This window comes from Otolemur garnettii, unplaced genomic scaffold (assembly GCF_000181295.1).
Source record: "Otolemur garnettii isolate 467f Iridium unplaced genomic scaffold, OtoGar3 scaffold00126, whole genome shotgun sequence".
NCBI classification, from domain to species: domain Eukaryota; kingdom Metazoa; phylum Chordata; class Mammalia; order Primates; family Galagidae; genus Otolemur; species Otolemur garnettii.
The window spans coordinates 15,669-39,278 of NW_003852521.1; the positions used below are offsets into that span (position 1 = coordinate 15,669).

The window sequence follows — 23,610 nt, forward strand, 5'->3', positions numbered from 1 at the left end:
TTCTAAGTAGTTGCAGCTCTGGGAAGCCAGAGCAGATATTGGGAAGGATTCCAGAGTCTCTGACAGCAGCAGACAGAGTGAGGCAAATCCTGTGTGTGTTCTCAGCAGCCCACAGTACCTCCTTGGCCCTGATGCTTCTCATGCTTGTTGCCTTGCTTTCCAAGAATGTTGTCACACAAAAGCTTGATCACTAGGATATACAGAGAACTCAAATTAATCAACAAAAAAAGACCCAGAAATCCCATACATCACTGGGCAAGAGACATGACTAGAAGACAGATGAATGGCTAACAAACATATGAAAAAAATCCTCATCATCCCTAATCATCAGAGAAATGCAAATCAAAACTACCCTGAGATATCACCCAACCCCAGTGAGAATGGCCCACATCACAAAGTCTCAAAGTTGCAGATGCTGGTGTGGATATGGAGAGAAGAGAACACTTCTACACTGCCAATGGGACTGCAAACTAAGACAACCTTTTTGGAAGTAAATATGGAGAATCCTCAAAGAACTCATGTTAGATCTCCCATTTGATTTGCAATTCCATTACTAGGCATTTACCCAGAAGGAAAAAAATCCTTTTATCATAAGGACATTTGCACTGGACTGTTTATCGCAGATCAATTTACAATTCCCCAAATGTGGAAACCAACTAAATGCCCACCAACCCAGGAATGAATTAACAAGCTGTGGTATATGTATACCATGGAATACTATTCAGCCATTTAAAAAGATGGAGATTTTTACATCTTTTGTATTAACCTGGACGGACGTGGGACACATTCTTCTTAGTAAAGCATCATAAGAATGGAGAAGCAAGAATCCAATGTACTTAATTCTAATATCAAGGCAGTAGATGAGCTAATACAAGAGGTGGAGTGGGGAAGGAGGGACGGGGATGGGGGTCAGAGTGTATGGCACACGTCTTGGGGGTGGGACACAATTATAAGAGAAATTATCTAACAAATGCAATCAGTGTAACCTAATTCTTTGCATCCTTAATGAATCCCAAACAACAAAAAAAGGTAGATTTCCTGGGCTTTACCTATCCCCCCTTTTTTCCTGTTGCCTTCTTCCCTTAAATATTAAAGTTCCCAGATCCCCCTTTAAAAAGACAACCACAGATGTGCCTCTGGTTTGTGTTTTTTCCCAGGCATGTCCTCAAAATTCATAAAACTCCATTGATCGAAAAAATATATATTGTCAAGGGGTATCCTGTGGGAAAGCTGGATGAGTTACCTTGGAAACCTACATAATCCTTCTATCGAATCAGAAAAACCCATCTTTAAAATAAAGCAATACATTTTTAAGGACTTTATTGTTTTCCTTCCTTTTTTCCTTCTCACAGAAGTAATATATGTCTCGTTAAAATTTTTCCAAACATCATGAAAATATGTAAAAACAAACATCACTTTGGTCAGCATTCTACTTATGAAAGCAGAAAGCAGAAGAAACGTATATAGAAAATTTGCCTTCCCCCTTCTCTCAAGGTAACCTCTGTGAGTCATTCAGTGGAAAGCCCAGCAGACCTTTTCCTCTACGCACACGCTTAAGTAGTGGATGATACAGTGATAATGATTTGGACCATATATGACACTTTTCAGATTTTAAAAATAATCTGGCCTCATGCTTTTAACATGAAGAAGTTGATGCTCCAAAGAAATGTTTATAAAATTAATGAGGCTCGACGCCTGTAGCTCAACCAGCTAAGGCGCCAGCCACATACACCTAAGGTGGCAGGTTTGAATCCAGCCCAGACCCGCCAAACAACAATGATGGCTGCAACCAAAAAATAGCCGGGCGTTGTGGCGGGCACCTGTGGTCCCAGCTACTTGGGAGGCGGAGGCAGGAGATTCGCTTGAACTCAGGAGATGGAAGTTGCTGTGAGCTGTAATGCCACGGCACTCTACCCAGAGGGACAGCTTGAGGCTCTGTCTCAAAAAAAAAAAAAAATTAAATTAAATTAAATTAAATTAAACTAATGAAAGAAAAAAATTAATGGGAGAAAGTGACTAAAGCTAAGGTTGCCCACATTCTGGGAACTGTAATGCTAATGGATTTCTAGCTGTCAAATTTTGTTAGACTCTACAGGAGTCAAAATGTTTCAAATAAGAAGGACTTTCAGCTGACTAAAACAAACACCAAAATAGCAACAGTGTCTGTCTCTGATAAACTTGCTTTCCCAGCAGTCTCCTTTGCTTCCAAGAGATTTCTATTACATTTTCCTAAAAGAGTATCACACTTCCATTGAAACAACAATCCTGCTGGGATTGTACGAAGCACTGGAGCTCTGCAATTTTCTAATTTCTGATTTCCATACTTGGAAATGCTCTGTCTTGCTGTTTGCAAAGAAACAATGCTCTGTATGTTTGCAGGTCACCTGTTGGGAGCTTGTATTATGCCTTCCCGCAGAAACAAGTCTATCTGGCCTAGGGCAGGCCAGTTAATCAGCTTGCACCCAAAGGATCTAACTGTGTGTACTGTAGAAATATGAGCCTTGCATAACATTGTCTTTAAAGACTTTTCTTTCAACATTCCCATTTGATTGGAATGTGGTCCTAATCTTAGGATTTCCCTCTCCTTGTGATTCACAGGCTTCCAAGGCTCTGGAAACAGCATCTCCAGACCTAGCACAGAGCAAGCCATAGGGACGATGTCTGGGGCTAGTTAAAAATGGGGTTGTAATACCCTCCACAAACATATGTTTTCCAAGGAGCTCTCAGTCCCTCATGTATACCAAAAGGATCTCAAAATGAAAATTGCTCAGCTAAGGCTAAAGAGTGTTGCTGTTAGGGTCTCACGGAAAAGCGATGTCACAGAGAATAAGTACTCTTATTGAAATTGTGTTTTAAACAAAGGTGACCATCTGCTCATTCAGGCAAAACGGCGAGCTTCTTTATTTGCAGTTGGTTTATACAGGGAATTTTGTACATGCACACAATACAGCAATGACCTCATTGATCCATTTAATAATATGTGACTACCTTGTGATTAGCTTCCAATACACCTTTTAACATAACCTTTTCAACATAACCCAATTTAACATAACTTAATGGAGAACATGTTGTTAGCCATTACTTCTTTGTTCTTATCTGATGATGCCTGAGGCTATGGAGGAACAAGGTAGATTGAATACCTGCCCTTGCTGGCCTTGCTGTTTGGATGCTGTTACTTCAGATCTTTACACAAGGCATAAAGAAACTTCTTGGGCATACAGGAATTTGTGTGCAAACCTCTGCTCCCATGTAGGCCTTAAGTCAAGGGATTTTTGCTGGAAACTTTTATAAGGAATTTTCAGGCTGGACTTCTCAAAAGCCTTTCATGAGCCCAAGTTTCATCTGTGCCATTAGATACCTGTATGCATTGGGTAAATTCCTCTTCTCTTGAGGTCCCGGAGCACATTTCCATTCCCAGACCCGTCAGCAAGCGACCTTCATTACTTACTACAGATCAGGTAAGGTTACTGATGGGTACCGGGCCAGTTTTCCAAAGGGCTTTTTATTGGCCTTATAAAGTCAACCTTGATTCCTTAATGCAGTAAATGCTATTCCAGCCAAAGCCTTGGTCATGTTAGGCTCACAGCCAACCTGGCCACATGGGATTCTGCCTCAGTTTCTTACAAGTATGCCTGCACAAAGTCTTTTCACTGCTCTCTCTCCAACAGCTTTTTTGGCCGGAGGCATATAGGTGTTTCACCTATAAAGAGTAACTATTCGTTTGCTTTAATTGTCTTTTCAGACCTATGTCTATGGGAGAAATGAGGTTTCAGGTAGAAAAAAAGGAAAACTGTCTTTTACTTTAGTGAATCAGAATGAAAGTAGAAGATTTGTAGGCTGTATCATCCAGAACTCAAACAGACAGGAGTCCCACATGGACTTACATGGAAGTTACATGGAAAATGAAGACAGGCTCTGGAGCACAAGACTCTGTAACTTCCTCAATTTAAAGATTTAATATCTCCCTTCTGCTCCTTACACTGAATAGTAACATAATCCTTAAAAAGTTTCTGTTCTTTTTAGGAGGGAGACATCAAAGGAGACAATGGAGGAGTCTGTACGTTTTGCCCCTTAGCAGTCTTGGGAAAACAGATTTCCAAGTGTTTGAGTAGATAGTGTGGATTTTAAGAGGTGTAATCTGTAAGAGAAGACTTTCTCAAAGTGGACCCAGTGACATCAGCATCACCTGGGAACATAGTTAGATAAACAAGTCCTTAGGTTCTACTGAATCAGACTCTGGAAATAGGGCTGAGCAATATGTATCCAGTGAGCCCTTCCAGGGGGTTCCAATTATCATGCTCACACTTAAGGACCATTTGCACAGAGTATCCCAAAGAATCTTGTTTAAAATCCTGGCTTTGTAACTTAACAGGTGTGACCTTGAACAAGTTAGTCTTTAAGTTTATGGAGATTAAATGAGAGAATGTATTTGGGGCACTTGGTGCAATGATAAACATATAGAAAGCACTCAATAAATGCCAGCAGCTATGGTCCCCATTATGTATGAGGGGAAGGAAAAAGGATGAGTCCTTAAAACCTTCAACAAGTTAGCACAGCACTTACCAGCTTAAAGGGTCCTTTAAGATACTGATATTGTGCTTTCAAGGAATCCAACAGTCCCGCACATTATGTGAGAGCTCATCTGCGCAGAAATTTGAACACAGCAGTTCTCAATCCTGGCTAGTCATAAGAATCCTGGTGGAGTTTTTAAACTTTGCCCTGGATGTCAAGACCCATAATCTCCAGTGGAAAACTCCGGGCATCTATAATTTCCAACATCTTCACAGGTAATGCTGCAAAACAGTTGTAGAAATCAAAAGTGATGTTATAATAATTAAAGCTTACATTTATCAAGCATTGATTTGTGCCAGGCACTATGCTAACTTTATATTCATTGCTTTATTTAATTCTCACAGCAATTCTTTGGGGTAGGTACTATCAGTTTATTTTACAGATGAGGATACTGAGGCATACAGGGGCTGAATAAGCCCCAAGTTCACACAGCAGAGAAATGGTTTAGGACCATTCCAAGGTTGAGCTACTAACTGCATTTAACTGATGCAAAACCTGATTCATGCGTTTACTCATTCATCCAACATGCATTTCTTCTGCATGTCCCAGGTGATACCTAAAAGCTGAGGAAAATAAAAAGGAATATAGATTCTCATCCTCATCATCAGCAAGCTCAAGGGATAGGCAAAGGGGAAAGGAGCTAGACTGCCTCATTTTAAAAGATTATGTCATGCATCTCTGTCTGAGAGGCTGAAAAGATGTTCTGTGGCCGCTAGCCTTCTCCTCTTAATGGCCATTTACAGAATCCATCACTGTAAGCTAAGCAGCCTCCCAAAGTGATGACCAAGCCTGCTTGCTAGCTGCCAACGTTCCCACAGCTCTGCAAGCTCTTAGAGCGGCCTCTGCGCGGCCTCTGCTCTCCTCGCTGGAGTTGTACCATTCATTCAGTTATCTTCTTAGTTGTCTACTCCCCGCCGTAGGACCAATGAAAATGGGGTAAGGAAGTCCATCACCTCAGAGCTGAGAGGCTGGGCCTCTTCCAAGGATAAAACCAGTCACTTACACTTAAAGGGACGACTGCTACAAAATTTCTCAGAAAAGTGCAGAGAAAACACTGAAGTCTCCTTTTGAAAACTCCAAGGTTAGCGCTGGACCAATCTTTGGACGCAGCATAAGGCTGACCTTGAAACTGAGCTCCAGGGTCTCGCACCAAGCTGGCAATGGGCTCCTGGAGCAATCTCAGACCCCTCTCTGCCTCCTAGAGTCAGGGCTAAGCTTTGTTTCAAATAGACAAAGTAATTATTGCAATTCGCCCTGATTGCCCTGGAGAAGACAAGTGATCCTCCCTGAAAGACCGGCTTGGAGAACACTGCCCCAGCACCGGGCTGGGGACACTCAGTACAACCACCTTATCTTCCCGACCCTACAGCAGCAGCCAGCCTGGAGACGGAAGCCATACTTCGGACACGTATCAGGTTGCACAGAGAGAAATGACCCCGGAACCTTACTTCTTCGCCTCGCTCTTGCTTCCACCCGGACCGAGTTGGCGCAGGACACAGGACTGCGGACTTAAAACATGGAGAAGGCGGGCTCTGGCGCTGTGCTGTCGTCTTCTCGGCTGGAGACTTCGGGATCTACAGAAGACCGGCTTTTTCTTGTCAAAGGTGCGATGTGGATCAGCGCGGTTGTCGGGCGAGCTCATCTGGGCCGTGGCCTGCGCCCCAGCGGGTATTCCCAAGCAACCCTCTCTGAGAGCCCTGAGCTTGGGCATGCCCCAGAGTTTAGCCGGTGGGTAAGTCACTTGCGGAGTCGAGTCTCCCCTTGGACGGAGGGCAGATCCCACGAGCTATTCTCCGGTGCGTGCCGTATTTTGCCTTTACCTCTGCAGGTTTTCTCGAGTCTTGCCTTTTTTAATTGCTCCTATCTCTCTTCCTGCCCGGGAAAAACTTCACGCCGCTGTCCCGCGGGAGAGGGGAAGTGCCCTCTCTCTGCACTTGGGCCTGGTATCTCAGAATGACTCCAGGAACCAGAGGTCGTGAGGTCACACAGAATTCACGGTCGCTATCATTTACAGTTGACAAAAGCTGCTTAGCCATGGTTTCTTCATTTTCAAAAGTGATTTTGACTTTAATTTAAATAGTGTCTGAAAAGTACCTGTGTATATATCATTTTAACTTTAGATTTTGTTTTTGTTTCTCTTTTAAATCCCTCTCCAACCTCTTGGCAGGTGGAATTTTCTTAGGTACTGTTGCTGCAGCGGGAATGCTGGCTGGATTTGTTACAACATTATCATTGGCTAAAAAGAAAAGCCCTGAATGGTTCAATAAGGTATGTGACACTGAACCCCATTCACTGGAGTTCATTGGAGTTCACTGAACTCCATAGCATTGTTATTGTTTACATACAATAAACAGCATTTTTTTCCATAGGAAAAATAAATGTTGATGGCCTTTCACATTACGAGGAAAATTTATATATACCTTATGATTGCAGGGTACAAATTAATTGGTAGTCTTTATTTTTATTTAAAAAGAAGTACTTAGGTATGTACTTCTTACATTTTAGCAGATTTTAAAAGCTTATCCAGTACATTTCCTATTCACAACACAACTTTAAATCTGAATCTGGGTAATTCACTATCAATTTTAAGAGGCCCCAATATTTTATGTATCATTTAGAAAGATTACTGGATTTTCATGCAACAAGTTACATAAAAGAAATTCACTGACATGACTTCAGATTCCATATCGCAACTAACCTGTAAGAAGTTGTGTGTCATGTTTTTGTGTAGCATCAAAGAAGGAAAGCTATTAAAATACTACTTTTTCCAAAGATATCTGAATGAGACCAGATTTTATCCATGAACTTTAACAAAAAAAATTTTGCAACAGACTGAATGCAGAAGCAGATATAACAATCCGTCTATCTTTTATTAAGTTAGACATTTAAAAGATTAACAAAATGTAAAACATTACATCTCATTGCACTAATTTTTTTGTTTTGAAAAATAATTTTTATAAAAATGGGTTTATATTACTCTATAAAGGATTACTATCTTAAAGTGTATAAATAAAATTTAAGGATTTCTTAATTTTAATTTCAAGTACATTAAATTTTTTTTTTTTTTTGAGACAGAGTCTCACTTTTTCATCATTGGTAGAGTACTATGGCATCACAGCTCACAGCAATCTTAAACTCCTCAGCTTAAGCGATCCTGTTGTCTCAGGATCCAAAGTAGCTGGGACTACAGGTGCTCCCCACAACACCCAGCTGTTTTTTTTTTTTTTTTTTTTTTTAGACAGAGCCTCAAGCTGTCCCCCTGGGTAGAGTGCCCTGGCATTACAGCTCACAGCAATCTCCAACTCCTGGGCTCAAGCGAGTCTCTTGCCTCCGCCTCCCAAGTAGCTGGGACCACAGGCGCCCGCCACAACGCCTGGCTATTTTTTGGTTGCAGCCATCATTGTTGTTTGGCGGGTCCGGGCTGGGGATTCGAACCCGCCACCTTAGGTGTACATGGCTGGCGCCTTAGCCGGTTGAGCTATAGGCGCCGAGCCCACCCAGCTGTTTTTTAGAGACAGGGTCTCACTCTTGCTCAGGCTGGTCTTGAACTTGTGAACTCAGGCAGTCCCCCACCTCGGCCTCTCAAGTGCTGGGATTATAGACGTGAGCCACTGTGCCAGGCCCACATTAAATGTTGATAAATGTAACCTACATAACTGAAAATCTTTGAGAGTCCAAGTATAAAGGACTGCTGAGACCAGAAAGTTTGAGAACCACTGTTTTGGATTGTTACATATGTTAAGGTTCTGCCCCCCACCCAACCCCACCCCCCCGCCGGGAAAAAGATTTGAATTAGAACATTACCACTTAACCGACTCTTTTTTTAGAGGTGAAATAGTTTGTAGAAGTACTCTGAGATTCCAGAGCACACAATTAGTAAGTTTCTACGACCAAGCACTACTCTAAGAATACCAGGGTGTGCATTTCAATGCACACCTGTAGGTCTTCTCTAACGTGACTAACAACGATCTGTAATACTTAATGTTCTAGCTGCTCTTTCTTTACTCATTTAAGCCCCATCATGGCTTATGAGGTAGTTAATAAATTTTTCCCAGTAAAGAGCAGGAAACTGAGGCACAGATGGATTAAACAATAAATGTCTGTTTTAAGAAAAATAGGTTAAGCAATTAAACAACTTGCCTAACATGGTAATCAATTCATCTTCCATTACTTCTGGAAAGTAAACGATACTATTTTTAGCAATGTTGTTACTCTGTCCACTATCTAATACAGATTCAAACAACCCAAAAGGACTTAAAATGATAAACCTTTCAGTTAGGGAAAATTAATCCTGAAAGAGAAAAAGATTCTAATAAACGGAAATGTATTTCCAGATAGAAGACAGAATGTTATAAATTTGCTATCTCTTACCAGATTAGCTAACTAGTTTAATGTCATTCTAATAAAAATGCCAATGAATTGGCGATAGAAAGAGCTTGAGAGAATACAGTTTCCCTGGAAGAATTAATAGGCATAGTGCTTTGCATACTCAAATGTTTGTCAGTCGGAGAAGGCACACAGTTAGTAAGTAGCAAAGCTGGTATTTGACCTTGGGTTGGTAGGGCTTCCCAATTTGTTGCTTACACAGAGAATAAATTTCAGGTACTACCAGAATACTTATTCTTTCTGAAGTGATTATTTTAACCCAAACCTTTCTGTCTTCATTTCAGGGAAGTATGGCCACAGCTGCCTTACCGGAGAGTGGGTCTTCCCTTGCCCTTCGAGCTCTGGGCTGGGGCTCACTTTATGCGTGGTGTGGGGTTGGTATGATCAGCTTCGCAGTCTGGAAAGCTTTAGGAGTTCACAGTGTAAGTAACAACAGTCCTGTAATTGCTCTCGGGATATTTATTCTCCTTTCCGTATTGCAGTCAAATTTGTATGTAGTATGGTCACTGCCTTAGGAAGTGTTGGCAGAGTATGTGACTAAATTCTTGCTAATACAGGCAACTCCTCCCTTCTAGTAAGTCACAAACAACAAATTTAAATGTTTGAAGGTGGTGAAATTTCAAATATAATTAAATGACTAATTCACAGCTAATGTTCATTCTGTATAAATTGACATTAGCTATTTGTTCAATAAAATTATTAATTTGCAGGCAGCACCTGTGGCTCAAAGGAGTAGGGCACCAGCCTCATATACCAGAGGTGGTGGGTTCAAACCCGGCCCCAGGCAAAAACTGCAAAAAAAAAATTATTAATTTGCAACGACTTTCTGTGCTGTTTGACATCTGTTATATGTGTACGTAAACATCCTTGTAAAATAGTTAAAGCATTTTAAAAATAATCATTTAAATTATTAATGTGCTATTTATACATTATTGGAAAAAAGCCTGCATGTGTGTATATCTCTGTGTGTATGTCTATATATAAGTATACAATTTATACCCCAAGCTAAAACGTAATACATTAAGAATAATTGTGTTACTGTTTTCAAACAACCGGTAGGAAGTTCTGTGGACCAGGTACAAGTTCAGTTGATGGTAGTTTAGAATAGGTGGCAGCAGTGGAGTTGATGAAAAGAGATTCTGGGTATTTTTCCAAGGTGGGGTCACCAAGGATTAGTTATAGATTAGATGTGGAGTGTGAGGAAAAGTGAAGTCAGGGATGTCGCCAAGACTCTTGACATGAATAGCTGTAGAATGGATGGGGCTAGTGTGAGAGGAGCAGGCACTGGGGATAATGTCAGGAGCTCAGTCTGGGACTTGTGATTCTGAGACATCTATTAGCCAGGTGGAGAGTCAAATAAGCATTACGTACAGAAGTTCAGAGTTCTGGGGAGAGGTACACGGTGAAGACACACTTGAAACTCCTCAGTGTATGGGTAGTAAAGCTGTGAGACCAAATGAGCTCACCAAGGCAATGAGGGCAAAAGGAAAAGAGAAGAGGTCTGAGGAAGGAGTGCTTGGCCACCCCTAATGTTTAGAGTTCAGGGAATGAGGAGGAGGCAAAGATTATTCTGCTAAAGAGATAGGGAAGACCAGAATGGGGACTTGCACGCCGGGTGAAGAAAACATTCCAAGGAGCAGTGATTAACTGTGTTGAGTGCTGGTGGAAGATGACTGATAATTCACTGAATTCAGCAGTGTGGTGGAATTTGGTGAAATGGGGGAAAAGCCTGAGCAGACTCAAAAGAGAATAGAGGGGAGAAATTGGAGACAGTGTGTCTGGGCAAGTCTTGAGTTTTGCTGTAAAGTGAGAGAAGGAAATGAAGTCCTAGCTGAGTGGGGTCAAGAGAGAGCCTTTTTGTTTTTGCTTTTTTAAGCTGGGAGAATTAACAGCATGAGTAGCTGATGAGAGTTATTTAGTAACTGGGGGAAACTGAGGCAAGTGGGGGGAGTTGCTAGACAGCCCTCATAGTCATCATCGTGCTTTTCACTCACAGTACACCATTCGATGAGTGTGCTTTTTCTTCTGTCTGACTAACTTTTATTTTTAGAGTCACTTTGCTGGCTACTCATCATTTGTAGTACTAAATTAGGGATTTCTAGGAAAAGACAGAAAACCTGTGACTGAGATTGTTCATCATTTGCTGTTACCTCAGTTTTGCTTTTGACCAATATAAAATTTCTTCTTCTGGTATAATTTTAGTCATAATACCAGACATTTAAAACAAAGCAGATTATTTAATCTTAATAATAACAGTACAGCAAATATTACACCTCCCATTTTATAACTTAGGAACTTGGGCCTCAACAAGTTAAGTCACTTGCCCAAGATCACATAACTTGTATCAGGCAGAGTCAAGATTTGAACCCAGGTCTGAGTCTTCAGGTTACTTAGTAATAAAGCTATTAACTTTCTAGTTTTACAGAAATGACAGTCTCTTAACACTCTACTTTACATGGATTGCATGGAATTGATCTGTGATGTTTCCAGTGTTTAATAATGTAGGTTGTAAGCTGAACAGTAAAATTTTAAGGTGTTTGAAATATGAATAGTTCTTGATTTAGAAGAGGCATAAGACTGAATCAATCAAAATTTTCATAGACCAACAAAAATTGGGTTATCTAATTTATATGCTTGAGAATTGAGGCTTTATGGTGAGACTATGCTATTTTAGTTTGTATGTTCTAGGAACAAACAAACAACTTCTTTTGGTACTAATAAGACAATTATTGCCTAAATAAAATATTTTGGGGAGAAAAAAGTATTTTTTGCTTGGTGCTACAAAACATAAGAATATGTGGAAGCTGGCCAGGTGTGGTAACACACATCTATAATCCTAGCATTTGGGGAAGCTGAAGCAGGAAGATTATTTGAGGCCAAGAGTTTGAGACCAGCCTAAGCAAGTAAGACTCCCATCTCTACAAGAATATAAAAATTAGCGAGGTGGTTTGTAGTCCTAGTTACTCAGGAGGCTGAGGCAGGAATATCACTTGAGCCCAGGAATTTGAGGTTATAGGGAGCTATGATGACACCAGCTGTACTCCAGCCTGGACACCACAGCAGGACCATGTCTCAAAAAAGAAAAAAAAATGTAATCTTTTTATATTGCATCCTCATATCTGTCTAAAAAGAGAATACAAATGTAATCTCTCCCTATACATAGGTCATTAGGCTTACCAATTTGATTGCCGTGTTTAAGAGTCTTACAGAGAAATGAACCTACTGCATTGATACTTTTTTAAGGGCTCATATTTTAAAGGCAGTAGTGTTTTTAATTTGTGAATTTGTTCATTCAAAAGTCACTTGTGGACCTGCCCTGAGCCAGTCAGTGTGCTAATGATACCAGACTTTTGATACTGGATTTCCAGGCTCTTGGTCTCAACGATTCGATGAATGAATCGACGGACCACAGGATCAACAGTAGGTTAGGTTTTATTCAACAGGTGTTACAGCTCTCACAAAGAGCCAAACCTTCCACAGCAGGATCAGTAGTAAGATAGGTTTTATACAAGTGTCACAGCTCTTACAAAGAACCAAACCTCCTTGCAGAGTAGGATACAAGTGTTACAGCTCTTAGAAAGAGCCAAACCTTGCAGAGCAGGATGTGTTACGGCTATTGCTCTTCTGCTCTCTCTTCCTGGGAGGTCTGCAGAGATCTGCACTTAGACTCTCTGCTCAGGGGCTTATATAGGGGCAGTTGTCCAGTGAGCTTTCGGGTCCTGAAAACAGACCAATCAGGAGCAGGTTTTGAAAATAGACCAATCAGGGATGCACTGGAGGAATAGCCAGTGTCTTCCCCTGCTTGTGTCCAGTTCCTTTGGTTACTGGAGCCTCCGGTGGGGGAGGGAAACTCCCCTTGCTTGCCTATGCTCCAGCCTGCTGGTTCCTCTGAGGGCTGCCACCACCAACACCACCAAGACAGAGGTGGCAGGTCCTCCATCCCTGCTAGGCTGAGCTGGCTGGGGCGCCACCTGTCTGGTATCACTAAGACAGGGCATCCCAGCAGACTGTGCAGTCTTACCTTTGACTTTCCCAGTAAATTCTTATGGTATGACCCTTCTCTGAAGCTTGCAGAAAGCAATACAGTAGATATCAGCTCTGCATTTAGAGTGCCAGTGAATACTATGAGGTTGCCCTTAGTCCGGTGATGAACTTTCTTCACTACGTACTGCCTCTTACCGAGAAATGTCACTTTCTATACTCAGGAAACAATCTTAGTTGGAAAAATGTTGAACAGAAATGGTCTAAGTCTACACACTCAAATGGTTAATGATCATTCTGTATAAACACAAGTAATTAAAAATCAACTCAAGTCAAATAATTGTTGTTAGCTACCTTGAATTGTATTAAATCTCTGAGATAAACCTAGTTCCAAAAAAAGGGTGCCATCTAATGGCTGACCTTGAGCTGCTTGATGAAAGTGCTTATTTTTCCTATTTTAGTTCACAGCTACATCTGCTGGCCAAAAAAATAACATGTAAAAAATGCTTAAAGTGAAACTTTTCAGTTTCTTTAAAATACTGTGGTTTTGCTCAGTTTATTCATAATGATTATGGAATTTCATTTCACATAGAATGCATATAATACATTAAAAAATATATACCTTTTTATTTTACACCATGGCATATCATTTCCCAGAGGTTCCAAAGAATAAGAGTTAGTAGAAGCTATCCTGTTATAATGCTGACCAAGCAGGTAAATTTGCCCAGCACTGAAATAGGACCCTCCCTGCCTTTGGATAGAAATCAGTCCAGATTGAGTATGACCAGCCCTTGGACCAGCAAGCATGGCTGGATTGCTCGGTTTGTATTTGTTGATTACTTTGAATTATGGTATTTGATAATCTGATTGTGATTGAGGTAGCATTACTTTTATCATAATAACTTCATTGTAGAAAAAAAGAGATGAACATTTCCTGGGGTTGGTTCTTGGTCCCCTAAATCAGCTCCATACACGATCCTGGGAGACTGACCAGGTCAGTGCACGTTGGATAGTCTGACTAGATTGTTTTATCAAGGCCAGATAGTTTAACTTTAGAGAATAGTTGAGGTAAACAGCCTAAGGAAGTCTAGTGTTAACTGGTAATTCCCTAATTATTGGGGGGGAAAATGAAGAAACCTGTTGTTTACAGTTATTTACATGTTACTTTTTTACCTTTTATTATTTATAGTAGGATAAATAAGATTTCAAAAGAGTTTTAGTTTATAGTAAGACTACCTTGTCTTTTGTCCCCCCTTAGAAGGAAAAACATTAGATGTCTAAAAAACTCCTGGTTGCTATGATCAGAACTTTGTACAAGGGCAGATGTGCCGTGCCTGTGGACCTGTGCTCTTTGTTTGTACGTGAGAAGGTTATTATTGCAGAGGACTGGCAGCGATAACTGTTGTTTATATAGAGTGTGTTCATGATGTCCACACCAGACATCATTTATAGGATTTATAGATAGACTTATAGATAATATGTAGCTATTGCCCTCATAGAAGCTAAAACCTCAATTGTGATTAAAAATCTTCAATGAAAATGTTCTTAGTTATTGTGAAATACTTTAAATTATCCAAAGATTTAAACTTAATGTATAAATGACAGAAGTTTTTGATTTTTCTTTTATCCTTTTACCATGGGATATCAAATATTTGTCTCTAATTACATATCTTAGTGTTTAGTTTTGAAGAAAAATATATTTAGAACCTGTCTTTTTAAAAACTGACAGCTTTTTAAAAATAAAAATAAGGTACTTATTTTTTTTAAAAAAAATCAGAGTAGAAAAGTACAGAAAAGGAAACAAAAATTACATAAATCCTACTAAGTTGTGACCATAACTGCAGTAGCTATATCCTTTTGGGCCACCTTGATGGGTATATTCATATACTTGTCTAGAGATGCTGCTTTGCTATAGGCGCTGTCTGGAGTTTGTTCCACTAACAGTTACAGGAACATCTCTGCACAGCAGAGTGTATAAAGCTCCATCACTTTTAATGATTATGCAGTTCTCTGTTGTATATTGTAATCTACTTTATCAGTCTTCTGCCAATGACATTTAGATTGCAATTTTTCACTATTAAATACCATAGTGAACCTGTAAGCATACATCTTATTGCATTTTTCTTGTTTGAGAAATTTGTCCTAAAGCGAAGTTTGTTGACTCAAAGTATATTTTAAAAATGTTTTTGATACCTATTAGTAACAGCCCTCCAGAAAGTTTATACAACTTAGAAGATATCAACAATGTATACAAGTTCCTAGCACCCTCGCCATTAGTAGCTTCTATTACTCTGAAATTTTTGCCAATCTGATGGAAAATAATTTTTTTTAACTGTATCTCTCTTGAACCCCTGCTGTTAGAAAGGCCTTTATGGAAATAATTTGTGATTGGAGGCTTGCAACCTTTCCAGGCCCGTCTTACCACCTCCTCTGCTGATAGAAGTTATTGCTTTCTCAAGAGCCCAGGCCTCCTTTTTTCTAAAAAGTAACAAGTAAAACATGTAAATAAAACAGATATTTTAAGTATTTCTCTAAAAGTAGAAATTTGACTTCTCTGTTATAAGGTAGAGCCTTATTTAAGGCAACTAATATCTTCTAAGATGATATTGGATACATTCTTGGGGAAATTTATTTATTCTAGTTATTTTCTGTAGCTGTTCTTAGGTATAATTTTTATATTAAGGCTCATTTCTTAATAAATTTCTGACTAGGCTGAGGGCTTTTGGTAATAATTACAATCAAGTTTCTTTCTTTTGATTTCAGTTTTTTACCACTGTTCTAGTGAATCTCTTAGTACATTTATTCCTACACTACTTTTATTTATTCTTCTCAAATGAAGCAGCACTGTAGAGTGGCTGGTAGAACCCGTAAATAAAACCTGTAAATAAAACTATGGCAAAGCTTAGAAATTTTTAACTTTGATTTCCAAGAAGGGAAATCGGGTGGGGCATGGTGGCTCATGCCTGTAATCCTAGCACTTTGGGAGGACGAGGTGGTAGGACTGCTTTAGCTCCGGAGTTGAGACCTGCCTGGGCAAGAGCACGACTACATTTCTACTAAAACTAGAAGAATAGTGGGGTGCAGTAGTTTGCCTATAGTCCCAGCTACTCAGGAGGCTAAAGCAGGATGGCTTGAGCCCAGGAGTTTGAGGTTGCTCTGAGCTGTGACACCACTGCACAATAACTAGCAGGGGCAACACAGCAAGATTGTGTTTCAAAAGGCAGGGGTGTAAGGAATAGACTTTAAGTGCTATATAGTTTTCAGTGTGTAGATCAAAGACTAAAAACACATATGGATCTCCTGGCAAGTTGTTTAATGGCAACCTTTACTTATAAAAGGAGTGATCTGCAGGAGAAGTCTGAAAAGCAGCTGAAACTTTTCCCTTCTGTTCTTGCCTAGATTGCTACCAGCATCTGCCCCCAGGAAGCAAGCTTTAGTTTCTTATTCCGATTATCACACATCAGCCTTACCACACATCAGCCGACTCACCTCACTTCCTCTTCTTGGTAGTACTTACTAGAACTTCTAGAACAGAGATACCATATCTTGTAAACATAGTTCCATCTGTCAAGCTTTTGGGCCTTCAGACAGCTAAAATATTGAGGAATGTTTTCCGGGAAGAATTTATTTTTAAATGAACTGGAAGTGGCACTATGCATCAGTTAGTAAGTTCAAGTCTGAGGTGATAAAAGCATCTCTGTCACCCTATTTCCCGTGCCAATGCAGTGCTAATGGGCTTAATAACAAGGTAGGTGGGGCACTTAATATAGGTGTGGAGGAGCAATTTGATGACAAGAGACTGATTTGCGAGGACTGGTTTTGTTTAAAATGGGAGGTTATGACCAATGTGCTTTATTTTTTAAGCCAGAAGGAGAATCAGCTATTTGGGCATATTTCCAAAATACCTCTTTAGAAACCCACCAGTCTCCTTTTATAAGTAAAATAGGACACCAAGCATTTAACAAAGTGGAATGTGCAACACTTAATCACAAAGGTAAGCTTTGCGGTAAGAGCCTTCTCGTATAGAGGCCTGACAAAAATCAGACTCAATCACCTCAGGAATGTTTCCAGCCTTAGTCCACAGGAGGAAAGGTATTCTTGATTTCGTTTGGGGTCTCTTCTCTGTCCTCTCTGTTGTTACTGTTGTTTTGAGACAGAGTCTCACTCCGTCACCCTGGGTAGAGTGCCGTGGCGTCATAGCTCACAGCAGCCTCAAAGTGTTGGGCTCAAGCTATCTTCTCACCTCAGCCTCTTGGGTAGCTGCGACTATAGATGTGCACCTGGCTCGTTTTTCTATTTTTTTTTTTTTTTTTTTTTTTTTTATTAAATCATCGCTGTGTACATTAATGTAGTCATGGGGCACAATGTGCTGGTTTTATATGCAATTTGAAATATTTTCATCAAACTGGTTAACACAGCAGTTTTTCTATTTTTTAATAGCGACGGGGTCTTGCCGTTGCTCAGGCTGGTCTCAAACTCCTGAGCTTAGGCAGTCTTCCTACCTGGGCCTCCCAGAGTGCTGGGATTATAGGCATGAGCCACCATGCCCAACCAATTTAACTTTTTCTTAATGACTCAGATCTACCAGTTACTGTTTGCTTCTTGTGCTAACAGATTCTGGGCTTTAATCGTCCTTTTATTCTCTTAATAGTTTTTCTCAGTGACAGTTGGGATCTTGTAACTTCTGCCTGTTACACTGACTTGTGAAGTGCCGCTGCTCTTTTCCAGTTACGTGCAAGGCTCCTCCTTTTGCCCTCGTCTCCCCTTCACAGCTTCCAGCCACTCCAGTGAGCTCCAGGCTCACAGGCCTACTTGACTGGACGGACACTGATGTGTGGCTGTCCTGCAGACATCCTGTGTGTTCCCCCGTGAGCGGTCATTGACCGGCAACCTGTAGCCCACACCTGGGTCACTCACTATGCTGTGAATGGCAGCATCACCCACAAAGCTGCCCAGAAAGAAAAATCAGATTTGCTGGTCAGGACCTCCCTCTTTTTTCACCTGTATTTAAACAGTCACCAGGTCCTGCTTCTCTCCACCCTTACAGCCACTATGGTTGGGGGCCCGTTCTTGCTTTCTGTGTTCCCCCTGCCCTCCGCCGTGCCTCTCTGCAGTCCTCTCTGCACACTGCAGCCAGAGTGCTTGGCCTGCACCTTCCCCAGACTTGTACTTGCATCTGTACTGCACACTCTCCCTTTCTTCCTGTTAACAAGGGTAAAAGGTCCATGCTGGTTAGATCCTATCCCTTGACACCTACCCAGGGACCTTACTCCTGTCATTATCTTCAGACTTTGCTGATTGTTACTTTGTCCCTCTGGGCTCCAGTGTACTAACATGGTCTAGTTCCTCCCATCTCTCAAAATTCTCTCTCGATATCCTTTTTTTTTTTTTTTTGCAGTTTTTGGCAGGACTGGGTTTAAACCCACCACCTCTGGCATGTGGGGCCAGCGCCCTACTCCTTTGAGCCACAGGCGCCGCCCCTCTCTCGATATTCTTTATCTCCCTCCAGCTACCAGCCCATTTGTCTGCTCCCCTTTGTAGAAAAAAATTTCCAGAAAGAGTGGTCCTGTGGTCATTGACTTCACTTCCTGACCTGAGTCCAGCTCCTTGCCCTAGCGCTGCACAGAAACTGCTGTTGTCAAGGTTGCCAGTGCCCTCCTTGTTTCCACATCCAGGTCTTATCTTTATCCTCTGTTAGCTGACCTCCCAGCAACATTTGACACAATTAAACATCTCTCCCTCCTGGCACACTATCTTGTGGCTTCTGAGACACCTTTGACCTCACTGACCAATTTGCCTGCTTCCTTTCCTGGCCATTACCCAGGCTGACCCCTGAGTGTCAGTGTCCAGCGGCTCATGGACTCTTCTCTTCCCCATCTGTGTTCAGCCCCTCGCGTCCTTCTTCTAGGCCCTGGCATGATATTGAACAGTCTGTACAATAACATGATCCAGTAGCTGCAGCCCTGACCTTCACATGTAGGTCTCCCAAGCATGTCAGACGGCCCACATCCTAGCCAGAACCCTTGACTTCCTCACTGCCTCCTTGACTTGCTTCTCCTTTGGATTCCCCATTTCAGTAAATGCCACCATCATCCCATCCTTCCAGTTCAAACCAGAAATGCAGGTATGAATCCTCTTAGAATCTCTCATTCCCGCCTTTCCTTTCAGCTGCTTCAAGCATATCCTGCTCATCAGCTCTGCTGCTTCCATCTCTTTCCACTCCCATTCATCTTTTGCCCAGCACATTGAAGGAGTTTCCTGTCTAGTTTCCTGGCCTCTTCTTTACTTCTCCTAGAATTTTTCTCTACACAGCAGCCAGAGATATTTTTACAGTGTAAGTCCCATCATGCCACTCCTTTATTTAAAACCCTTCAGTGGCTTCCCACTGAAGGCTTATGTGATGGAGCGCACCTGCCTTGCTGACCTCATCCTGGGCCACCACAGCCACCCACTTCACCCATCTCTTCTGCACTCCTGTCCTGCCAGCCTTGTTCCTTTAGCACATCAGGCTTATTCCTGTTTTCGGCCTTTATTCTGGCTTTGCCAGGAAACTCCTTTCCCAGGCCCTTGTATGGCAGGCTCTTTGATGCCATCCAGAGTTTATTTCACCTCCTCAGAGAAGCTTCCCCAGACCCAGATGTCTTCATCTCCACCAGTTACTTTCTGACACTATTCTATTTTCTTCTTTGCAGCACCTATTACCAAATGAAATTATATTGATCATTTTCTTGTTTTAACAGTCTTCACAAAGAATGTAAATTCTGAAAGACCTCATTTAGCTTGTTGATTCTTGTATTTTCAGCACTTATTACAGTACCTAACATACATAGGTGTCTAGCAAGTATTTGTGGAATGTATCCAATTACATTGTTTCTACCATTTCAGTGGTTCCCTCTTTTGAGAATAAAGTCCATGTTCCTCAAAATAGTTTATGAGTTCCTATGTGATGTAGCCTCTGCTTATTCTTTAATTTGTTGGTTTTCAACTAGAGGCAAATCACCCGGTCCCCAAAGATACATGGCAACACTTTGTTGGCTGTCGTAACTGGGATGCTGCTACTGCCATCTAGTGAGTAGAGGCCAAGGATGCTGCCACATATCCCACAGTGCATAAGGCAAGTTCCCACAAAGAACTGTCTGGTCCAAAAGGTCAGTAGTACTACAGTTAAAACTCGAGCAGTGTCTGTCTTCAACCCTCTGCCTTGCTCAGAATTCTAGCCATGCTGAAAGGCAATGTTCTTCATAGCTTCTCGCCTCTGGCCTCTGAGCCCTATACTTGTTTATCCCCACTGGAACATTTTTTCCTCTCCTCACCATTCCCCATTGCTGACAATTCTTTGCCCAGAGTCTTAGGGCAAATTAATTGTTAAGCTTTACAACGTGGCATTCATCTGTTTTGACAGATTTGCATTTATAAAATACCGTAAGTTTCTATGTCAAATGGAAAGTAATCTCCATACACAAAGATATTCCTCATGTCTTTTTTTGGATGAACAAGCTGTTGTTTATGAGGACTGCAGTACAACTTCTATTGATCCAATCACAGGGAATAAATGGAGTGAATTAATAGAACAGCACCCATACAATTAGACTTCAATTTTTAGATAGATAGGATTTAAGATACCTAAATACATACTAATAAATTTTAATTTATTCGTTTTTCATGTTTTGTACTACATCAAAATATTTTCTGTTTTTCCTTTTTAGTGATTAATACAAGTGGCTTTTCTCCATTACATCAAAAATTATGTATAAGATGATGCTTTTAAAGAAGAATGTGGTTTGAGTAATTTATTAGAATAGAGCTTAAAAACTCATTTTATAATACAGTAGAACCTCCATAGTTGACCACCTCCCTTAAGTTGACCTAATTTTCATAAATCAGACAGGTATCACATGTATGTGTCAGTATAGTAGGCCTAGTTCTTTATGTTGACCAGTTTGTTAGTAGTCCTTTGAGTGGTCAACTTACAGAGGTTCTACTGTATTTAAATTCTATAAAGAGGAAGTTGATCCCAGTAGTAGGTGTTTTGGTTTTTTTTTCTTGAGATAGAGTCTTGCTTGTTGTTCCTGCTAGAATGCAATAGTGTCATCATACCTCACTGCAGCCTCGAACTTCTAGGCTCAAGTGATCTTCCTGCCTCAGGCCTCTCACACAGCTGGGACTATAGGCATGCACTACCTTGCCCAGCTAATTTTTCTATCTTTAGTAGAGATGAGGTCTTGCCCTTGCTCAGGCTGGTCTCCAAATCCTGGCCTCAAGCAGTCCTCCTCCCTCAGCCTTCCAGAATGCTAGGATTATAGGCCTCAGCAACTGCACCTGGCCTCCAGTGTTGCTTTTTAAATTAACTTTCTGCCTTTATTCTACCTGGAAGGCAGACTTTGTGGCCCCTTTTGTTCCCCTCCAGCTTTCCCAGTGTTACTGACAAAGGAAAATGCCTCTATATACTGGGATCTGTAAAGACTTCCAAGTGAGGATTACAAAGTTACATAAATTTAGTATCTATGAGCAATAGAATTAGAGCCCACTAATTTGTTTTAAAACTACAATTTGCATTTAATGATTTTCAGATCACAAAGAAGATTGTTAAAATAATTGTGTTTATATAATATTCTTACATCCTGGTAAATTTATAGCCTATTTCACATCAGCTTATAATATTAATTAACACTACTTTCATTTCATCCTTTTTTCCCCCAAAGCATAGGTTTTATGAGCTGATCTTTTTTAAGCTTTCCAAAGAACAAAACATTTTAAATAACTTTAAAGGATAAAAATAATCCCTCAGCTATTGCATATTTGTTTTACTGGATTTCTAGCACTGCAGGATTTTGTGGGGGGAAGGGGGTTGTCATGTTTTAACTTAGTTTGGCTTTAAAGATAATTACAAGGTCTTTTAGCTTCTCCAAAGCTAGATTTGAAATCTATGCATCAACCTTGCTATAATGCCCCAAACGGGTACTACCTACCCATTTTACTTACCTCTGTTTCCAGAACTCTGGCATCGGGTGGGTTCTCTAGCCTTCCCTCTCTATAGCCTTACTCAGTTAGTAGTTATTTACTGATTCTTTTCTACCATAAATATGTACTGAATCCTATTCACGTGCCCGGCTCTGTTCCAGAGGACAGGGATACTCTGGCCAATAAGAGGTCATCCCTTTTCGAGTAACACATTCATGAGTATTTACATTTAATTGCATGTAATAAAACCTATAATGGAGAGAGGTACCAAGTACAATGATGACATAAGGTTTTAGAAAGTCGGTTCTGCTTGAGAGATTGGTGAACATTTGTGAGAAGATGGAATATTAGAATTGGACTTCTGGACAGAAAAAGGAGGCTGGTGGAGCTGGATGTGAGAGTTGAGGTGGAAGGAACAGAGTGACTTGGCTGCCCCCATTCTCGGTCCAGGGACTTGCTGGTTGTCTTCATTTCCTGCATCCTCCCTCCCTAACTGAGGTAACCAAAAGTATTAAGGTGTCATGCTACCATCAGCTATGATACTATGCTGCATTTTGAACAGATAATTTGAGTTGGGTTTTCAATTCAAAAGAAATAATGAGCCACCTAAGTTAGAAAGCCATTAGGGAGCTGTCTAGCTATATTTGGCTTTCCACATCTTTGAGTAGGCCTAAATCTGCTTTGGAGGTCATGTACATCTCTTCATCTTTCTTAGTGCTTTCCTTTTTATCTTGAGAACTTGTTGTAAATAAAAAAGCTACTTTGTTTGGTGTATTTTTGTTTTTGGAGAGAGTTTTTTTTTTCCTTCCAAACTGATTTAGTCATGGCTAAGGGGAAAAACTGAAGAGGCAGCTATCACAGAGATTGTAGCTCTGAAGAGGCTCAAACTCCAGAAAGAAAATTATAGACAGACGCCATCCAGCTGAGAGTCTTTATGTCCTTGAATTTCATGTTGAAGAGCACTTACCTTAGAAAATAATTTGACTGGTCATAGGAAGAAGGTGGGAACAGGCATCAGGTTAAAACATTTCAAGTTATGTCTGAGATAAAAGAAACAACCGCTGTCAAAAGTTGATCCTTTTAAAGGATCCCTCCAAAATTTTAACCACCGTTAAATAAAGACAATCACTTTTTTTTTCTTTTTGACCAAGGATGAGTTTGAACCTGCCACCTCTGGCATATGGGGCCAGCGCCCTACTCCTTTGAGCTACAGGCACCTCCCAAGACAATCACTTTTAAAATTTCCTTTTTTTTTTTTTTTTGCAGTTTTTGGCCAGGGCTGGGTTTGAACCCACCACATCCGGCATATGAGGCCAGCGCCCTACTCCTTTGAGCCACAGGCGCTGCCCTAAAATTTCCATTTTTAATTTGACAAACGGTTACCATAAATTAGATCACTAATACACAGAGAATTCATGTATCTTGTGTTCTCACAGTTTCGTGTGTCATGGAGCTTGGGCTCTGTACCATGTAAACAGGATGTCTCATCCCTCTAGTATGGAAAGTTGAGTCAGCATGGCCAGCAAGTCACACCAAGGCAAGAGGATTGCAGGAACTCTACCAACTGCCACATCCTCTCCTTCACCAACTCCTTTGCTTACTTCGCCTCTCTTCTTGGACTACATTTCCATCGCAAAAGAATGAGAATAGTTTTTCAAGTCCTGAACATAAAGTATTCATTTTGTAAGGACTCTTATTCTTTTTTTTTTT

The 23,610-nt window shown here is 40.8% G+C and overlaps 1 protein-coding gene across 1 annotated transcript in view; it reads left to right on the plus strand.

Moving 5' to 3' along the window:
• The first annotated feature begins 6,075 nt into the window (after positions 1 to 6,075).
• TMEM242 (transmembrane protein 242) overlaps positions 6,076 to 23,610 on the plus strand; it is a 26,646-nt gene continuing 9,111 nt past the window's right edge. Inside the window, exons 1-3 of the mRNA XM_003797854.3 lie at positions 6,076 to 6,176; positions 6,740 to 6,840; positions 9,243 to 9,380. Coding sequence (XP_003797902.1) covers positions 6,089 to 6,176; positions 6,740 to 6,840; positions 9,243 to 9,380 — 327 coding nt within the window. The 5' untranslated portion in view covers positions 6,076 to 6,088. The remainder of the gene's footprint in view (positions 6,177 to 6,739; positions 6,841 to 9,242; positions 9,381 to 23,610) is intronic.